The sequence below is a fragment of the Papio anubis genome, chromosome 1 (genome assembly GCF_008728515.1).
Source record: "Papio anubis isolate 15944 chromosome 1, Panubis1.0, whole genome shotgun sequence".
In the NCBI taxonomy this organism is placed as follows: domain Eukaryota; kingdom Metazoa; phylum Chordata; class Mammalia; order Primates; family Cercopithecidae; genus Papio; species Papio anubis.
The window spans coordinates 218,156,016-218,172,058 of NC_044976.1; the positions used below are offsets into that span (position 1 = coordinate 218,156,016).

At 52.8% G+C, this 16,043-nt stretch overlaps 1 protein-coding gene and 1 long non-coding RNA gene across 9 annotated transcripts; one reads left to right on the top strand and one right to left on the bottom strand.

The window, feature by feature from the left end:
- Nucleotides 1-96: 96 nt before the first annotated feature.
- ZNF692 (zinc finger protein 692) lies at nucleotides 97-9,588 on the bottom strand. 8 transcript variants are annotated; one of them, XR_002519412.2, is made up of 12 exons: nucleotides 8,299-9,079; nucleotides 7,996-8,027; nucleotides 7,402-7,665; nucleotides 6,686-6,734; nucleotides 6,460-6,594; nucleotides 5,897-6,118; nucleotides 5,730-5,807; nucleotides 5,552-5,630; nucleotides 3,944-4,058; nucleotides 2,042-2,120; nucleotides 775-874; nucleotides 97-608 (listed from the first exon to the last, which is right to left on the bottom strand). XR_002519412.2 is itself a non-coding variant. In XM_009195168.4 (12 exons), the coding sequence occupies exons 2-12, from the start codon at nucleotides 8,475-8,477 to the stop codon at nucleotides 302-304; spliced, it is 1,557 nt and encodes a 518-aa protein (XP_009193432.2). In that variant the 5' UTR covers nucleotides 8,478-8,489; nucleotides 9,098-9,588; the 3' UTR covers nucleotides 97-301. The 8 variants fall into 8 exon arrangements, 6 of the variants coding, with proteins under 6 accessions (XP_009193432.2, XP_003893669.2, XP_021788083.2 ...); XR_002519411.2 differs by having other exon boundaries at nucleotides 2,042-2,123; XM_009195168.4 differs by lacking the exon at nucleotides 2,042-2,120 and adding an exon at nucleotides 9,098-9,588 and having other exon boundaries at nucleotides 5,897-6,115; nucleotides 8,299-8,489.
- Nucleotides 9,318-10,564, top strand: LOC116271812. The gene is made up of 2 exons (XR_004180571.1): nucleotides 9,318-9,426; nucleotides 9,581-10,564. It is a non-coding gene; the product is annotated as an uncharacterized LOC116271812 (long non-coding RNA).
- The last annotated feature ends 5,479 nt before the right edge of the window (nucleotides 10,565-16,043 follow it).

Consider the following 16,043-nt stretch of genomic DNA (forward strand, 5'->3'; position numbering starts at 1 on the left):
TGAGGACCTGCACCTAAGCTGCATTCTGGTACATGGTTTCAAAGGGATCCAGGATTTCTGCACCTCAGGTGCCAAAACACTCGCTCTGCCCACACATGCCTGCATAAAATACTCTGTTTATTTTGTCCTTTAGGAAGACTAAAGTAGTCCAGCTCCCCTACAGCCCAGTCTTGTCCCCATCCTACACTCTGTCCCCTTAGTTCCTGGGGACCAAGCATCTGGTGTTTCTCAAGCAGACCCTCTCCTCATTGCTCCTTTTCAGTCCCTGGAGTCTGGCTCCCCCAAGCCAAAGCTGGAGAGCTCATTGCTGAGGAAGCAGGATTGGAGCCTGAGGAGATGCAGAGGGCCTGGACCCCTCGCTGGATCCCAGAGGCCCAGGGGCAGAGATACTGGGACAGGGCTCTAGGGAACCACTGGGTGACTCTTGAGGGGCCAGGAGCAGGACTGGGTGACTTTTGCTACGGTGGGCTGCAACACTGTCTGGCTTCTCAAAGCGCTTGCCGCAGAATTCGCAGGGGAAGCGCAAGGCAGCCACTGTCTCTGCATGCTTGCGCTGGTGCCAGTTCAGGGAGGCCTTCTGGCGGCAGGTAAACCCACATATCTCACACCTGGAGTTAGGGACAGAGGAGGGAAGGAACAGACCTCAGGCCATCTTGACTTCCCTAGGGGGTTCCTCCTGCTCCCCAATGCCTAGGTGTCCTATATATGCCTAGCTTCCAGACTCCACCTCCTCCCTTCTGGCCCCTGGCCCTCAGACCCCAATCCAGCACTCACTGCAGGGGTTTTTCTCCAGTGTGGATACGTCGGTGGATGACAAGGTTGCTGCTAGTGCGGAAAGACCGGGCGCAGAACTCACAGATGTAGTCCCGGGTGTCTGCAGGCATATGAGGAACACTCCAGCATCTGCCCCCACCCTGTGGCCCCTCCTTGGCCCACCCCACCCACTATCCCTCACCGGAGTACACCAGTATCAGAGGTCAGGAGGCTCAGGTTCTAATCAGTTGTTATCTGATCATGGAGCCCGTCTGGACCTCCCTTACCTGACGGGTCATGAGGTCCCTTGACCTGATGGGTCAAGTAAGACACGAACCCAGCTAAAAGACCTCATTATTGTCCACCCCACCCCCTGCCCGCCAATCACACTCAAACCAATGAACTCCCGATGGAGATGCACCACCCCACCTCAGCCTCTAGGCTGGTTCTTTCTCAAAGGAGACCCATGCAATGGAGAGCTGGGTCCTTATGTATAACCTGAAGGCCCTGGGCGGCAGCCAAGCAGAAGCTGGGAGTCCACAATGGGAATTAGGATTGAAGCTCAAAGCCCAAGGACAGACTCTGGCACCTGGAATCATCTACCACCTATTCAGGCTTGCATATCCCACCTGTCCCAGACCCTATCAGTGCCCAGTGGAACTACCTGTCTGCAGGCAGCCAGTCCCCTCTCCTCTTTTTTTTTCCTGAAACTGCACTCCCTGCTTGTTCCAATAGCACCTGCCTGTTGCCCATGGTCAGTGTTGCCAGCAGCTCTCACAGGCTGCTGTGGCTTCTCTAACCCACCAAACCTCAGGGTCTACAGTAGAACAGGCATCTCTGCTTTTCATGGTGCCCTTTAGACCACCTCTAACATCACCACCTCTCTGAAGACCCCACCATCAGACCACACACACACACACCTGCAGCCTCTTCCTTCGGCCCCATCACTCCCCATCCACGTAACTCTAGGTTCAGCCCCTCTACTCCTGTCAGCCACTACTCCTGCTGTCGATCAGCACTCCAGCCCTCTGTTCCCTGACCTCGCTGACCTCATCGCCCACCCTCCTTAGTCACCAGTCTCAGGTCACACCCGTGCACTGCACCACTTCAGAAATTGCTATTTCTTCTAAGATACAGTGGGTTGGGGGGAGAAAAAAAGAAAGTGTGATTTCAAACATCCTGGTTCCTGCCAGGGCCTCCTAGCTTGTGCTCTTGCTATGATAATCCCATGACTCCAGGCCAGTCCACTGGCCCCACCATCTTCCCTCTGAGCCCCATCCCCGCTCACCTGCATTTCCACAGCCATCTTTGTTGCCTTCTTTCATTCACACTACCAATCTTCCTGTCCCTCTCTCCGTCCACTGTACCTGCTTGGTTAAAGCCCAACTCAGGATAAACACAACTTTTGGTCTGCTCCAGGCCTGCACGTGTGTACTGTAGGGGGCACAGTCTGCCTCTTGGCCACTCTCTTCATCTAGTCACAAATCTTAAGGCCCCCTTCTTGCCCTACTGTGTCTGCATTTCCCTCATCAGTTTACTTTTCCAACTTTCTAGAAATACAGAAGACATTTCACACCACCTCCTCTCTCCACCAGCCTCCAACACCCCCAGCCTACCAGCCTTACTCAGCAGGGCTCGTTTCTAAAGTCGCCAAGAAACTAGAACACCCACATCTTCTGCCCACCAAATCCACTATTCAACTTGCATCTGTGCCTATATAAACAACTACTCAAACTGTTCCCCCCGGCAGCCCTCCACTGTGCCCCTCAAGACTGACCCCTTCTCACTTGAGGTCCCCCACTCCACTCCAGCATCAGCAGTAAGCCTTTCTCTATGGAATCATTCCCATCTCTGTGCCCTGAGCCCACAGCCTTCCAGCTAAGGCTCCATTTCTCTGCCCATCCTCACAGCAAAACACAGAGCTGTCCATACTTGCTGTCTCCACTCTGCCTTGAACGCACATCTGGTCACCTGTTCTCAGCTCACATTTGGCCTGTCGCACTGGCAATCATCCCCCCTTCCTCCCTGAAGCATTTTCTATACTCAGCTCCTCAGATACCACTCTCTCCATCTTCCTCACTACTCACCTGGCTTGTCCTCTGATGGCTGGAGTGCCATGACACTCACTTCCTCTATCTAGGGACACTCTGGCCTCATGGCTCTAAATACCCACCCATATGCTCATGACCCACACATTTATATTTATATTTTTGTCGGACATCTTCCCTGATCTCCACATTCACATCTCCTGGATGTTTAATTAGCACGTTTCAAATCAAATTTCCCTTCCCAAGACCATTTCTCCCTTGTTTTCAGAAAAATCACATCACCTTCGGCATGGTTGCTGAGGCTGGAATCCTCCAAATTACCCAACTCCTCCCTGCCCGCTCGGCTGTAGCCAACCCATCCTTCCCACAGCAGCCCATTTGGCTCCATCTGCACACACACTGGCCTCCAGCCACTCCTCACTGACTCAGCTGCTACCAGCAAATCCAGGCACCACCTTGCCCTCTTGCGCATCTCTGCAGTCATCTCACAGTTGAGTGCCCTGGTTCTGCTCATCTGAGGTCCCCCTATTCACACAGCAGCCACAATGGTTTTTTAAAAAGTCAGCCATGTCCCTCTGCCATTCAAGGCTGCGATGGCACCCATCTCACTTAAAGCAGACGTCACACTGTCCTGTGGATGGTCTCAGAGGCATCCACCAACTATGTGACTTCTCTTCCTTTCTCAGCTCCTGGCCTTCCTATTCCTGGAACATGTCACCCAGATACCACCTAAGGGCCTTCCCACAGGCGCTGTCCATAGTCTATAAGGTGCAGGTCTCCATTCCTCACTTCACTTAAGTCTTTACTCAAAGCATCTTCTCTTTCTACAATAGCAACTCCTCCTTATGCTCTCCTCGTTTCCCTAGCTTCCACTTTTCTTCATAGCCCTGTATCACTAAAGTGGATGTCTCAAGAGGGTTAGCGCTGCCTACTCTGTTCATTGCTGTACCCAGTACCCAGAACAGTTTAAAACAAGCAGGTGTTCAACACACAGGGCATGCAGGATGAGTGAGAGTCATCCCTCGGAGGGAGGTGAAGAAACCCACAGAGTGGGAGCTGCCAGGACCCCGTAGAGGGGGAGGTGAAGAAACCCAGAGCCCAGGGTGACGGGGCCCAGAGGAAGGTGGAGCTCCACCACTCACCACTGTGCAGCTTCATGTGCTCCTTCAGGTGTTTCTTAAAGTTGAAGGACTTCCCACAGGCTGGCTCTGGGCAGGAGAAAGACTTCTGGTGGATGTGCTGGTACTTTTTGTGGTGCTAGAGAAGGAAGTGGGTGGTAGGGAGAGAAGAGGCAAAAGGATAGCCACCCCCCACAGGGAGATCAATTGAGCTGACCCAGCAGGCATGCCCCTCTGTCCCCTTCCTGGCCCTGTGCCCCAGCAGTTCTCCCTGTCATGGCTCATTTCCTTGAGGCTCAGTCCTCACCTCCACCATGAGCCCCACGCCCATCCCATCCTGACCACTCAACTCTCCTGTCACCCTGTTCTGTGCTTGACTTCCATGATCTCAGCTCCTTGTCACACTCTCACCCTGCAATGTTCCCTGTACAAAGTATCACTCTGGGTGATACCCCTGGTTTACCTAATCATGAATGCACTACCTGCTGCGGAGGGGAAAGCAGTTTGGGTAAGTATGATGATCCTATTTAATGTCAATATTCATGTGCAACAGTATCTCCCCAACTGCCTGCTTTTTAATACTTTGCCATGGATATTTATATGATTTTCTTCTAAATCTGCTTGGGAAACACACACACACACACACACTCTCAACCTAGAACACTATTAAGGGTAACAGGCTCTTCAACCTTAACTCCTAAATATCGAAGTTATTTCTCTTTTCACTGGCCTAAGTTGGCATCCTCGCTCACTAAACTGCATGGGCTGTCCCCTTCTTTAGAATCCCGTTTTTCCACAGTTACACTTCCAGGGGCTGCTTTGGTCTCCTCCATAACAGACTCCAGAAGGTCTGACATGCCCTGCTGAATGCTCTTCTCAGCCTAGAGCTGCCCTGTCATCCCGGTCGTTCTCCCTTTTCACTTGACTCCTCTGTCATCTCCTGTGGGCAGCACTCTCCCCGTCTTCTACCCTCACCTCCATCCCAGTGTCTGTGGCCCTCCCCAGCCTTGGCACCTGCTGTTCCAAGTGCTCCGTCTGACTGTAGGGATTGGACCCTTCCCCCTCTGTGCCTCAAATTTCTCAGCCAGCGAGTAAGATTGGGGACAGGACCATCTCCTAGCCCACTTCACTCTAGGAATATCCTCTCAAGCCAGGAGATGAGGCAGCCCAGGCATGGACTCTGAAGCCAGGCCACCAGGCTCAGAACCCTAGCACTAAGACACACTAGCTGAAGAGCCTTGAGCAACGCCTAACCTTTCTGTCTGCAAAGTGGGAATAATATCAGCACCTAATCCATGGGGATATTGTGAGAACCAGAAGACTTCACACATGTCAAGTGCCCAGGACTGTCAGCACCTCCAGGGGAGCCTGATGCATGCCACTTCATCTCTGTGTGGCCTCCACGGAACAAGCAGTAGAGGGCCGTGGCTCCGTGCGCCTGAGGCATGGTTTCATCTACCAGTTGTCTGATTCAATGATTACTAATTATAGGAAAGCTCTGCATGTCCATCATAACCCTCTGCTTCCCAGTTCTGAATCCTCCCATGCCTTAAGATCCTTTTCCTCAGTTTCTCTTTTAGCCCTTTTCCCCTCACCCCAGCAGCCACACAGGCCCCAACCTGTGCCCCTCACATTCAAATACTGCCGGTTGGAAAAGATCCTTCCACAGCCAGGGAAGTCACAAGGCATCAGCTCTCTTTTGGCAGCTTTCCTGGGGAGAAGAATGGAGAGGAGCAGGATGACTCCTGCCTGCCCTTCTCTGCCTCCCTCCTGTGGGCCCTCCCCAGAACCCCATCTCCCCAAGTCCTACCTAATTCTCTTGGGGCCAATCTGTGCAGTGTCCTCATCCCAGGCCGGGGTTGGAGCAGACTGGGCCTGACTCCCAGTGCTATGGGCAGCAAAGAGGGAGCAGAGGGCCTCGAGGGAGGGCCACATCCCAGAACGCCCCTGCCCTTTCTGTCTCAGCCATCAGGTTACCTGGCCAGGGCCTCAGTCTGCTGGGCCGCCTGAGGGGTCCTGCTGAGCTCTGGCTGCACCCCGGCTTCTGCAAGTGGAGGAGCTCTGGAACCCAGTGAGGATGCTGACAAGGACGGCACAGCAAGAGGAGTGGAGAGTGCTGCAGGGGCTGGTGGTGTCTCCCCCTCTTTAGGCGTGCAGGTGACAGGGGAAGGGAGTAGTCTGGGGGCATCAGGCTCACTACTGAAAGGAGAACAAAGAGGAAGATGGCATTAACTCTCTGGGCAGTCAGCTAGCCCCAGCCCGACCCTAGCCCCTAAACTGAAAAGACCTCAAACCTGAAACAACCCTACCCCCACCCTAGGCTCCCCATTCATATCTGCTTTCAGCCCTCAATCTCCCTGCGCCTGACTTCACCCCTTTTCACCCACGCAGTTCAAAGCCCCTAGTTCTTTTTGCCTTCCTCAAAACCCACCCTTCCCTCCACACCAAGCCCTTCCCTCTAGTCTGTAAAGCTATGAACTGCCAGGCCAGCTGCCTCCCTCTCTTGCTCTGCTCAGCATTCTCCCTCAACCCCAACTTGCTCATCTGGGGAAGAGCTGTAGGTCCATAAGCTGGCATCACTGAGCATCTCCTCTTCATCCTCATCATCGTCCTCTTCTTCCTCACCCTCTTCCTCTCCTGGAGGTGGGAAGGTCTCTGGTGGGGGTCCCACCCTCCTGCAGGCCCAAAGAAGAGAAGTCTGAGGTCCTGCTCCCTCATCCTACCATCTATGCAATTCCGCCCTTTCCCTCCTACCCACATCCTCACCTGGGCAACCTGGCCTCTTGAGTCCTCTCATCATGCTCAGATTCCAAATCTGTGGGACAGGCAAAGTCAAAAGGGAAGGAACTCTGGACTCAAGGGATGAGGACATGTAAAGTTCTAAGGTCTGAAGTGATGGGAGACTCCTCTTTTTTTTTTTTTTTTAATAGAGATAGGGTCTCACTGTGTTGCCCAGGCTGGTCTCAAACTCCTGGGCTCAAGCAATCCTCTTGCCTCAGCCTCCCAGAGTGCTAGGACTATAGGTGTGAACCACTGCACCCAGGCAGAGACTCTTGAGGAGGAGGGAGCAGAGGCTATTGGAGTAGGAGGAGTTGTTCTATTTCAGAGATGATATTCACACAGTTCACAAAACTATACAGTCAAAAATCTCCTTTCCAATACTGTCCCCCCATCGCCTACTTCTTCCCACAGGCAACCTGGTTTCCTATGTGCCTTCCAGAGATATGTTATACATTCACAAGTACTTACACACACACACTCATTTTCCCCTTATTTGTATTTTTCACCAATGATAGCATACCATACACTGTATTTTGTTCTGCTTTTCGTGCCCAACAATGTATTTGATGATATATTTCTTTGTCAACATAGAGTTTTTCCATTGAAAAAGGATGATTTTTAGAGAACAGGGTTCTGAGCTACAGAAAATGGGAAACCTCTTTCCTCCCTTTTCGCCACAACTCTGCTTTTTCCCAGCCTACCTGCAAGCTCCTGCCCACTCGTGGCCTCAGAACACCAACTTCTCCGAGTAGTGTGTGGAAGGGAGGCTGGCTTGGGTGCCTCTGAAGGTGTGGGGCTCAAAGAGGGTCCCCAGGAGAAGGTATGGCCTGCTGAGCACTCCCACACAAGCCCCCCATCTTGGCCGCCAGGCCCCCGAAGGCCGGGCACCAGGCTGCACTCTCGGCTGTGGGCGTGAGACAAGAGCACCAGATACTGCAGACGTTTTGGAGGCAAAGGCTCAGGACCTGGAGGGGTGGGGGAAGCAGTCAGGCTGAACTGGGAGGTCTCCTCCTCTCACCCTGGAAAGCCATGCCCAGGGAGCCCTGTTCCCTCAAACCCCAGGGCAACCTCAGCCACAGTCCAATTTATCATTCTTCAGAACCTAGACACACTGGATCCTGAGACATTGCTCCCTTCCCCACCCAGAGGTTGCTCCCATCAAACTACCCCGTGCTCCCCAACTCACCCCACCCTTCCCAAACTCACTCAGGGCTCCCTTTGAAAGGAGGGTGTTTCTGGGTCACCCTGTGGCCCCTCTTCCCTCTGGCTCTCACCCCCTGCCATCCCCTACCTACCTGCACAGAGGACACAGCCTGAAGAAGTGTACCTGCCAGGAGGAGAAGAGGCAGGTCAGGACTCAGGTGGCCAGCCACCCTCGGCCCTGGGCACTCACACATGTAAGGGGCCAGCCCTAAGGGCCGCTATTCGCTGAGACCATGAGGAGGGGAGCAGGACCCTGGGAGGCCACAAGTCACACAGGCCGTGCTGGTACAGGGAGAAACCTGAGGGTGGAAAAGAGCAGCAGGACAGGCCCTGGAGAGGAGGCTAGGGGCTGCTGCCTGGGTACCCTCCCCCAAGCCCCTCTCCCGGCCCCTAACCGGTCCAACAGGAACTTGGCGAGCTGCGAGTGCAGGGAGAAGCCCAGCCGCTCCTTGAGGAGGCACCACTGCTCCATGTGGCCGCCCAGGCGGATGCGGCACTTGCTGCGGCGCGCGTCCAGCTGCCGCCGCTTCTCCCGCCGCCTGCAGGACACGTCCACCGCCGGGGAGGAAGCCATGTGCACCAGAGGCTGGAGGGTGGAAGTCTTCAGCGCCCAGCCGATCCTGGGGGTCGAGGACCCGGCTCCACCTGTCGTTGGGGCCTCAGTTTCCTCATCAGTGAGGAAGACTCACTGATCTATGCAATTCCGGGGCAAGACTAAACTATTTCAACAGCAGTGGCAGGTGTGGAGCAAACCCCGTCCTTCTGTGCTACAGGGTGTGGAAGCTCAGCGCTACCATGTGGGTGTCGTCGGGGGGGAGGCCGGCAGACACAAGCAGGCAGAACAAAGGCCTGCGCCCTCCAGTCCACTGAAGTGGAGCCGTGGGGAAGGGGCGAGAGACTTTCACGGGAAATTTCAACTGGGCTGGAGGGGTCCACACATTTCATCTTGAAGGGGGCAGCGGCCTTTACTGCTTTGTAGGGGAAGGAAAGGTCGCGTCCTGGCGTGCTCCTGGGAGCGCTCTTCACAGTTGGGACGAGTGACGGTGGGGCCGGGGTCAGAGGCCTGGAAGGCGCCCCCCACCCCGCCTTGGGCACCCCCACTTAATGCTGGCAGTGAGTGGAGCGGACCAATCCCAATGGCAGCTCCCAGGTTGCCCAGAACCCCGTCGCGACCCACCCCCACCCCGACATTACCTGTGCGCCCCCACTCGCCCTCACCCCGACTGCGCCTGCGCCTGCGCCTCCCGGGCGAGGCGAGCAGGCCCGGAGCTGCTGGAAGACAGGGGCCCACCTCGCGCGCGCAGCGTTTCTCTTTTAAGAAGAAACGGTGCTTCTCCGCGTCGGCTGCGGCATCCCGGAACTAAGGCCCGCGCCCCAGAGGGAGGGGCGAGTCGGAGGCCGACGGCGTGCGCCTGCGCACTGGGTGCCCCGCGCAACGCCCGCCGGGAACCGTGGTTCCCCGACTCGAGTCGCCCGCGCGTGTCACGGAGCCCCGCGGCAGTTGTGGTTGCGTCGCTTCTGTGGTGAGCGTCTGCGCTTGGTGACCAAAGGTTTGAGGGAAAGTGGAAGAGACAGGGTCAGGCCTCCTGCGCTCCAGCCCCAGCCCATCGGCCTGTCTGGGGCGTTGCCTCTTCGCTTGTTCCAGTTTTGCATTCACCTTCCATTTCCCCCTCACAGTTGCCGCCCGCAAACGTGATGCAGAACCAGCCACTTTGAAAGCCAGCTGGAGCCCTCTGACCGCAGAGTCCCACAGTCACAGCCCACTTCTATTAGCATCAGGATTCCTCCTCAAAGTCGCCTACATGCTCTGTGGACTCTCGCTTCCCATCCTCTTCTCTTCAAACGGCCCTGATGGAGCTTTCCTCCCCGCCCAGCCACTGCAGTGGCGCTCCACAGGGTCACTGGCGACGGTCATCTTGCCACATAGCAGCTGTCAGTTCTGTCCGCCTCCCTGCCCTAGAAAGAGCGCGACCATGTAGCTCGCGTCTTCCTCATCCTTATGGCTCCCTCTACATTTTTTGGCCCCAGTTTTACTTCTGTGACTTCCTATGCTCCTGGTTTTCCACCCTCCTCACTGGCTCCCTCTTTCCTTTTTTTGGATCCATTCCCTCTGTTCTGCCAAAAGATGAAGTGTGCCCTGGCTCAGGCCTTGAACCAGATCTTCTCTCGTCTGCAGATGTTCTCTTGGGTGATCTAATTAGGTCTGTGGATTTAAATACAGGATGGCTCCTAGCCTAGCCTTCTTTCAGCTCCAGTCATATATCTTACTGCCCACTTGACTTACCTGTGTTAACTGAGCTAACACATGTAACGAATTTAGGACAGTGCCTGGCATGTAGAGAGCACTGACACATGATAGCTGATATTTTCTCCAACATAAATATGGCAAACATGTAACAATAACGCCTGTACCCTCCACCATGTCAGTAAACGATGTCATCATCCACCCCCTTGCTCAGAAAAAAAGGGAATCAGTCTTGATTATTTGCCTTTTATGACACCTAAACTATATACATCAGCAAATCTTGTTGATCCTGTCTCCAAAAATTTATCTTAAATCCAATCACTTCCGACCCTCTCAATTGCTAAAACCCTACTCCAAGCGACTGGTATTAATTTTCTGTAACTGTTGTAATAAATTGTGTTGTTTTCAGCCACAAACTTGCTCCCTTTAGGCAGATTTATTTTCTCATGGTTCTGGAGGCCAAAAATCCAGATCAAGGCATCAGCGGGGCCACGGGCCATATAAGGGCTCTAGAGGAGAACCCTTTCCTTGCTTCTTCTGGCTTCTAATGGTGGCCAGCATTCTCTGACTTGTGGCCACATCACTCCAATCTCTGTCTCTGAGGTCACATTGTCTCCTTCTGTGCCAAATCTCCCTCTGCTTCTCTCTTACAAGGATGCTTGTGAATGCATTTAGAGTCCATCCTTATAATCCAAATAATCACTTCATCTCAGTATCCTAAAGCAATTACTTCTGTAAAGTATTTGCCATATAAAGTAATTGGCTGCACATGGTGGCTCACGCCTGTAATCCCAGCACTTAGGGAGGCCGAAGCGGGTGGATCACTTGAGGTCAGGAGTTCGAGATGTGCCTGGCCAACATGGTGAAACCCTGTCTCTACTAAAAATACAAAAAATAAAAATAAAAAAATTAGCTGGGCATGGTGGCATGGACCTGTAATCCCAGCTATTCCGGAGGCTGAGGCAGGAGAATTGCTTGAACCTGGGAGGAGGAGGTTGCAGTGAACCGAAATTGTGCTACTGCACACCAGCATGAGTGACAGAGCAAGACTCCATCTAAAATAAAATAAAAGTATTCTCCACATGTTCTGGGGATTAGGACACACATATCTTTTCCAGGACTATTTTTAAGCCTATGATACCACTATCATCTCACCTGGTCTATGGCTACATCTTCCTAATGGATCTGCCTCCTACTTTAACTTGTACCCTCACAAAGCAGGGATGATTTCCTCAAAGATCAAATCTTTTGCTTAAAATCTGTAAGTGGTCTCCAGTGCAATCCAAAACCCTTATCGTGGCCTCAAGGCCCAACTTAATCTGGCCCTTGGCTTCTTCTCTGGCATCATCCCCCAACTTTTCCCACTTTGTCCTCCCACCTTTTTGCTATTTCTCAAGTGTGCCATGTATGCTGGAGGGAGTTCTTTTGTCTCTGCAGCACTCATTTCTCCCCACAGCCCCCACCCCGTCCCCCAGCCCACCACCCAACTTTTCATCTGTTTGCTCCCTTATTGTCATGTGAATCTCTATATAAGATCACCCACTCAACTATGAAATCCCTTATTCAGAAAGCTCCCTTTCCTCAGTCATGCTCTACTTCACTGTGCCCTATTGTATCTTCTTTGTGGCACTTACTTTCTGAAATCATCTCAGGGACTTGTCTGTGTGTTTGTTATTGGTATACGATGATTGTTGACTAGCCCAGCCTTCTCCTCTGCAGCCTAAATATATCAAATGACATGGTGTCCAAACATGAACACCCTTAGGGTGAGCCCAGTGTGTGCTGTGCATATTCCTTTTGATTTGTGGTATCAGTGACTCAACCTACTTGTCTGACTAGTGTAAGGTAGGAAAGAAGATGTCCCAGCTACTTTACTCATTAATGAAAGTGTAACTTTTACATCAAAAGAGCAGGACTCCATCAAGAGCAGACTTTATCCTTTCCTCAAGGTCCCTAAAAGATATCTGCAAAATCCTTGTGATTTCATCAAAGGGAATGAAAGGTCTTATAACTCTTGGTTACTCTTAGAATGTTGGGTCTCACTTTGAGGTTCAAGAACATTCTTGATTCTCTTGGTTTGATCTTCTTTAAAATAATAAAATGAGGCCGGGCGCGGTGGCTCAAGCCTGTAATCCCAGCACTTTGGGAGGCCGAGACGGGTGGATCACGAGGTCAGGAGATCGAGACCATCCTGGCTAACACGGTGAAACCCTATCTCTACTAAAAAATACAAAAAACTAGCTGGGCGAGGTGGCGGGCGCCTGTAGTCCCAGCTACTCAGGAGGCTGAGGCAGGAGAACGGCGTAAACCCGGGAGGTGGAGCTTGCAGTGAGCTGAGATCCGGCCATTGCACCCCAGCCTGGGCGACAGAGCAAGACTCTGTCTCAAAAAATAAATAAATAAATAAATAAAATAAAATAAAATAATAAAATGAAACTACTGCCAATGCCCAGCTCTTCAATAACCCTCTCCAAATAAATCTCTCAGCCTCTTTTTAATTTCTTATATCATCTAGGTAAGGAATGAGCCAACTCTCTCAAAAACCGTCACCAGCCCCTTCCTTTGTAATTGCTGCAAAGGAGTGCTAACATTCTAAGGAGGGGTTATCTGTAAACATTGGTTCTCTGCCTTTAGTGACCTCATTGCAGTCTGAGACCTTGAATTCCATCTTAGCATCCCATTACAAAGGCTAAGATTAAATGCAAGCTATCGATAATGTTATGACCGTTGAGCTATACAGTTTGCAGACTGCTGAAACTGCCAATTCTTTTATACACATCAAAGGCTCCATGTGGAGGACACATTTATCTTCATAACATTTATTTTTCCTGGACTACGCATGGCACCATAGCACTCTTCTTATCTCCTGTCTTGGCATAGCCACATCTAATATTGCTGTACCCTCTGAACTGTTAGTATCTTCTCTCCAAAGAGGAAAACTACTTTCCATTCCCCGGGTCCAGGGAGGAATGAGCCAAATTGCTACAGAAGTTGAGTCAACCCACTGCCCTCAAATCCTGAGAGGTATTCCCAGTGGGAAAAGGAACACTCCTTCAGGACTTTGTGCCCCAAATTCCACGAGCCCCACAGACGCCCTCCGCCCAGCCCAGGCTCCAAGTATTTGCATGAATTCTCTCTCTTTCTCAGCTCTCATCCTCTCAGTGACTGGTGTCTTCATCCTCCAACCAGTCATCATTGCTGGGAGTGCAATTCCGTTTCTCCTGAGCCCCTGACAACTGAAGGGTGATGCCTCTACCCTGAGTCTGATGACGCCCTAGTGCGGCGGACCTGGGCCCTCTGTGATGCCCTGTGGCCCAGGTAGGGCGGAGTGGTATATAAGAGATGCCCTTGGCCGGGCGCGCTGGCTCAAGCCTGTAATCCCAGCACTTTGGGAGGCCGAGACGGGCGGATCACGAGGTCAGGAGATCGAGACCATCCTGGCTAACACAGTGAAACCCCGTCTCTACTAAAAAATACAAAAAAATAGCCGGGCGAGGTGGTGGGCGCCTGTAGTCCCAGCTACTCGGGGGGCTGAGCCAGGAGAATGGTGTGAACCCGGGAGGTGGAGCTTACAGTGAGCTGAGATCCGGCCACTGCACTCCAGCCTGGGCGACAGAGCCAGACTCCTCTCAAAACAACAAAAAAAAAAAAAAGAGATGCCCTTGCTCCTGGCTGGCCCAGCTGCCTGGGTTGGTGCTGTTAGCTTTGGCTCCGGGCCGGAGGGCAGACGACGTGAAGGAGGAGGAAGCCAGCCGCCAAGAGACTGGCCGTGGGAAATTCGGCGTCTGGGGGGTGCTTGCCGCTGTGGAGCTCGCGACGCCGGCCGCGGAGCGACACGTTGCTCCTGGTGCTGAAGCAGCAGCTGCGCCCCTCGCTGTGGTTGTGCTGATGGCAGCAGCAGCCCGTCTAGAGTGGCCACTGCCGTGTGCTGGCTGCGGTGGGGGAGGCGGCCCGCTGCAGGAAGCAAGTGGGAGCCAGGAACAGGCAGAAGCCCCGCCCGCTCCTGAGTTGACTGGGTGGGAGCTTGGCGCTCCTGGGTGCAGCTGCTGCCGCCCTGCTGTGGCTGCGGACCCAGGCCTCCCTGTGCTCTTGGGGGCCAGAAGCAGCCAGGAGCCCCGCCCTCCCAGGCAGAGCTACTGCGGCTCAAGCTGTGGCTGCAGACCCAGGCATCTCTTCAGTCTCCAGGGGCGGCCCCTCTGCCCGCGCAGGCCCAGACATGCCTGGCTGTGCTGCCTGGTCTCTCCCCGCTCCTGGTGCCTGCTCCACGGGCTCTGAAATGCTTGCTCCCACTGCCTGGCTGCTCCCCGTTCCCAGTGCCCAGTCTGATCTCAGAGCAAAGTTGAGGCCAAGGCCGGCGCTACTGCAACCGGGCCAGGTGTGCGCACACTCGGGCAGCACTGACATGCCAGCCGCCTGCTGCCTCGGCCAATGGGCACAGGTGGGAGGCCGAGATGAGGACTGAGGGCAAACCAGCATTGACCTGCAAGTGCCCCTCAGCACGAACAGCCTGGGTGCTCTAATGTTGTTCCTTCTGTTTTACTTCTAACTGCCCTTCCTCCTCCTCCCCTCTGACTCTCTCATTGCATAATTTTGCCCCCTCTTTCTCTCCTTCATCTTCTCCCCTTTTTCTTGCCTCATCTCATTTCCTCCCTCTGTACCTAAAAAGTTTTGCATTTGGGCTAAAAAATGAACCCAACCATTTCTCTTCAGCCATCTTCCAGCATTAAGCTTCTAATACAGAAGAGTTTGTGAGCTACCAACAATTTGAAGACATTTCTTCTAGTTCTACTCCTGCTGCATTCCCCTCCTGTTTAGTCCACTCACCAGACTATTTTTGGGTTGTTCTCTTGCTCTCTCTCCATGCTTCCACCCACCAGGACCTGGTAGATCTTACCCTCCTCACACTGCTCATTCAGCTGGTTAGAAATGAAGCCCTTCCCACCAGTGAGAACTGGGAAACATGGTTGGGACTAAAGAATTCTCTGTCTCCCCTTTCCTCATTGTTAGTCTTCAGTTCACTCTCTCCAGGAGCACCTAAAACAGCTCGTGACTAAACATCCCATTTGCAGCCCTGAGCAGAGACTGTGATCCACTAGATTAGGGCCTTGGGCTTCAAGCCTGTATTTATTTCAAGCCTTTGGACTATATTAGGACTTTCTGGGTACTCATGCAGAGGCTAACCACACCATGCTTTTTCCCCTAGGCCAGACCATAATGAAAGATGCTTTACCTTGAAAACTAAATGGACAGGACTTGATCACAAAGCATCACCTCTGCCCTGGACTCCAGAGGATTGTTCCTCACTGCTTACTTGACATATCTATTAGGTATCTCAAACTGGAAGGTCAAACTGAACTCTCTCTCCTCCATAATCTGCCTCCCCTTAGCCTTCCCTTTTTCAGTAACTGATGAGGTTTTTCCTTCTATTGCTCAGGCCAAAAAATCCTTTTTGTGGCTCATTTACTTCTTGCACATCAACAAATCCTATTAGCTCTACCTGCAAAATACACCCAGAATTCAAGTCTTGCTCACCACCCGGCCTGCTTCCATCCAGTCCAGACCAATGTGGCTTGCAGCACCTCTCAACTGTTCTCGCTGCTTTACTCTTGTATTCTGTAGTCTACCCTCCACACAGCAGCCAGAGGATCCTTTTTGTTTTTCTTTCTTGAGACAGTATCTTGTTCCATCACTGAGGCTGGAATGCAGTGGCACAATCACAGCTCACTGCAGCCTTGAAGTCCTGGCTCAAGCAATCCTCCCATCTCAACCTCCCAAGTAGCTGAGACTATAGGTATGTGCCAACATGCCCAGCAAATTCTTTAAATTTTTTGTAGAGATGGCCTCCCGCTATGTTGTCCAGGCTGGTCTCAAACTCCTGGCACAAGTGATCCTCCC

Excerpts from the sequence above, each read along its gene's own strand:
- ZNF692 (XM_003893620.3), bottom strand. The coding sequence starts at position 8,477 with ATGGCTTCCTCCCCGGCGGTGGACGTGTCCTGCAGGCGGCGGGAGAAG. Across the intron at positions 7,666-7,995 it reads AGGCTGTGTCCTCTGTGCAG|GTCCTGAGCCTTTGCCTCCA; the intron begins GTAGGTAGGGGA and ends CCACCCCTCCAG. Across the intron at positions 609-774 it reads ACTGGAGAAAAACCCCTGCA|GTGTGAGATATGTGGGTTTA; the intron begins GTGAGTGCTGGA and ends CCCTAACTCCAG.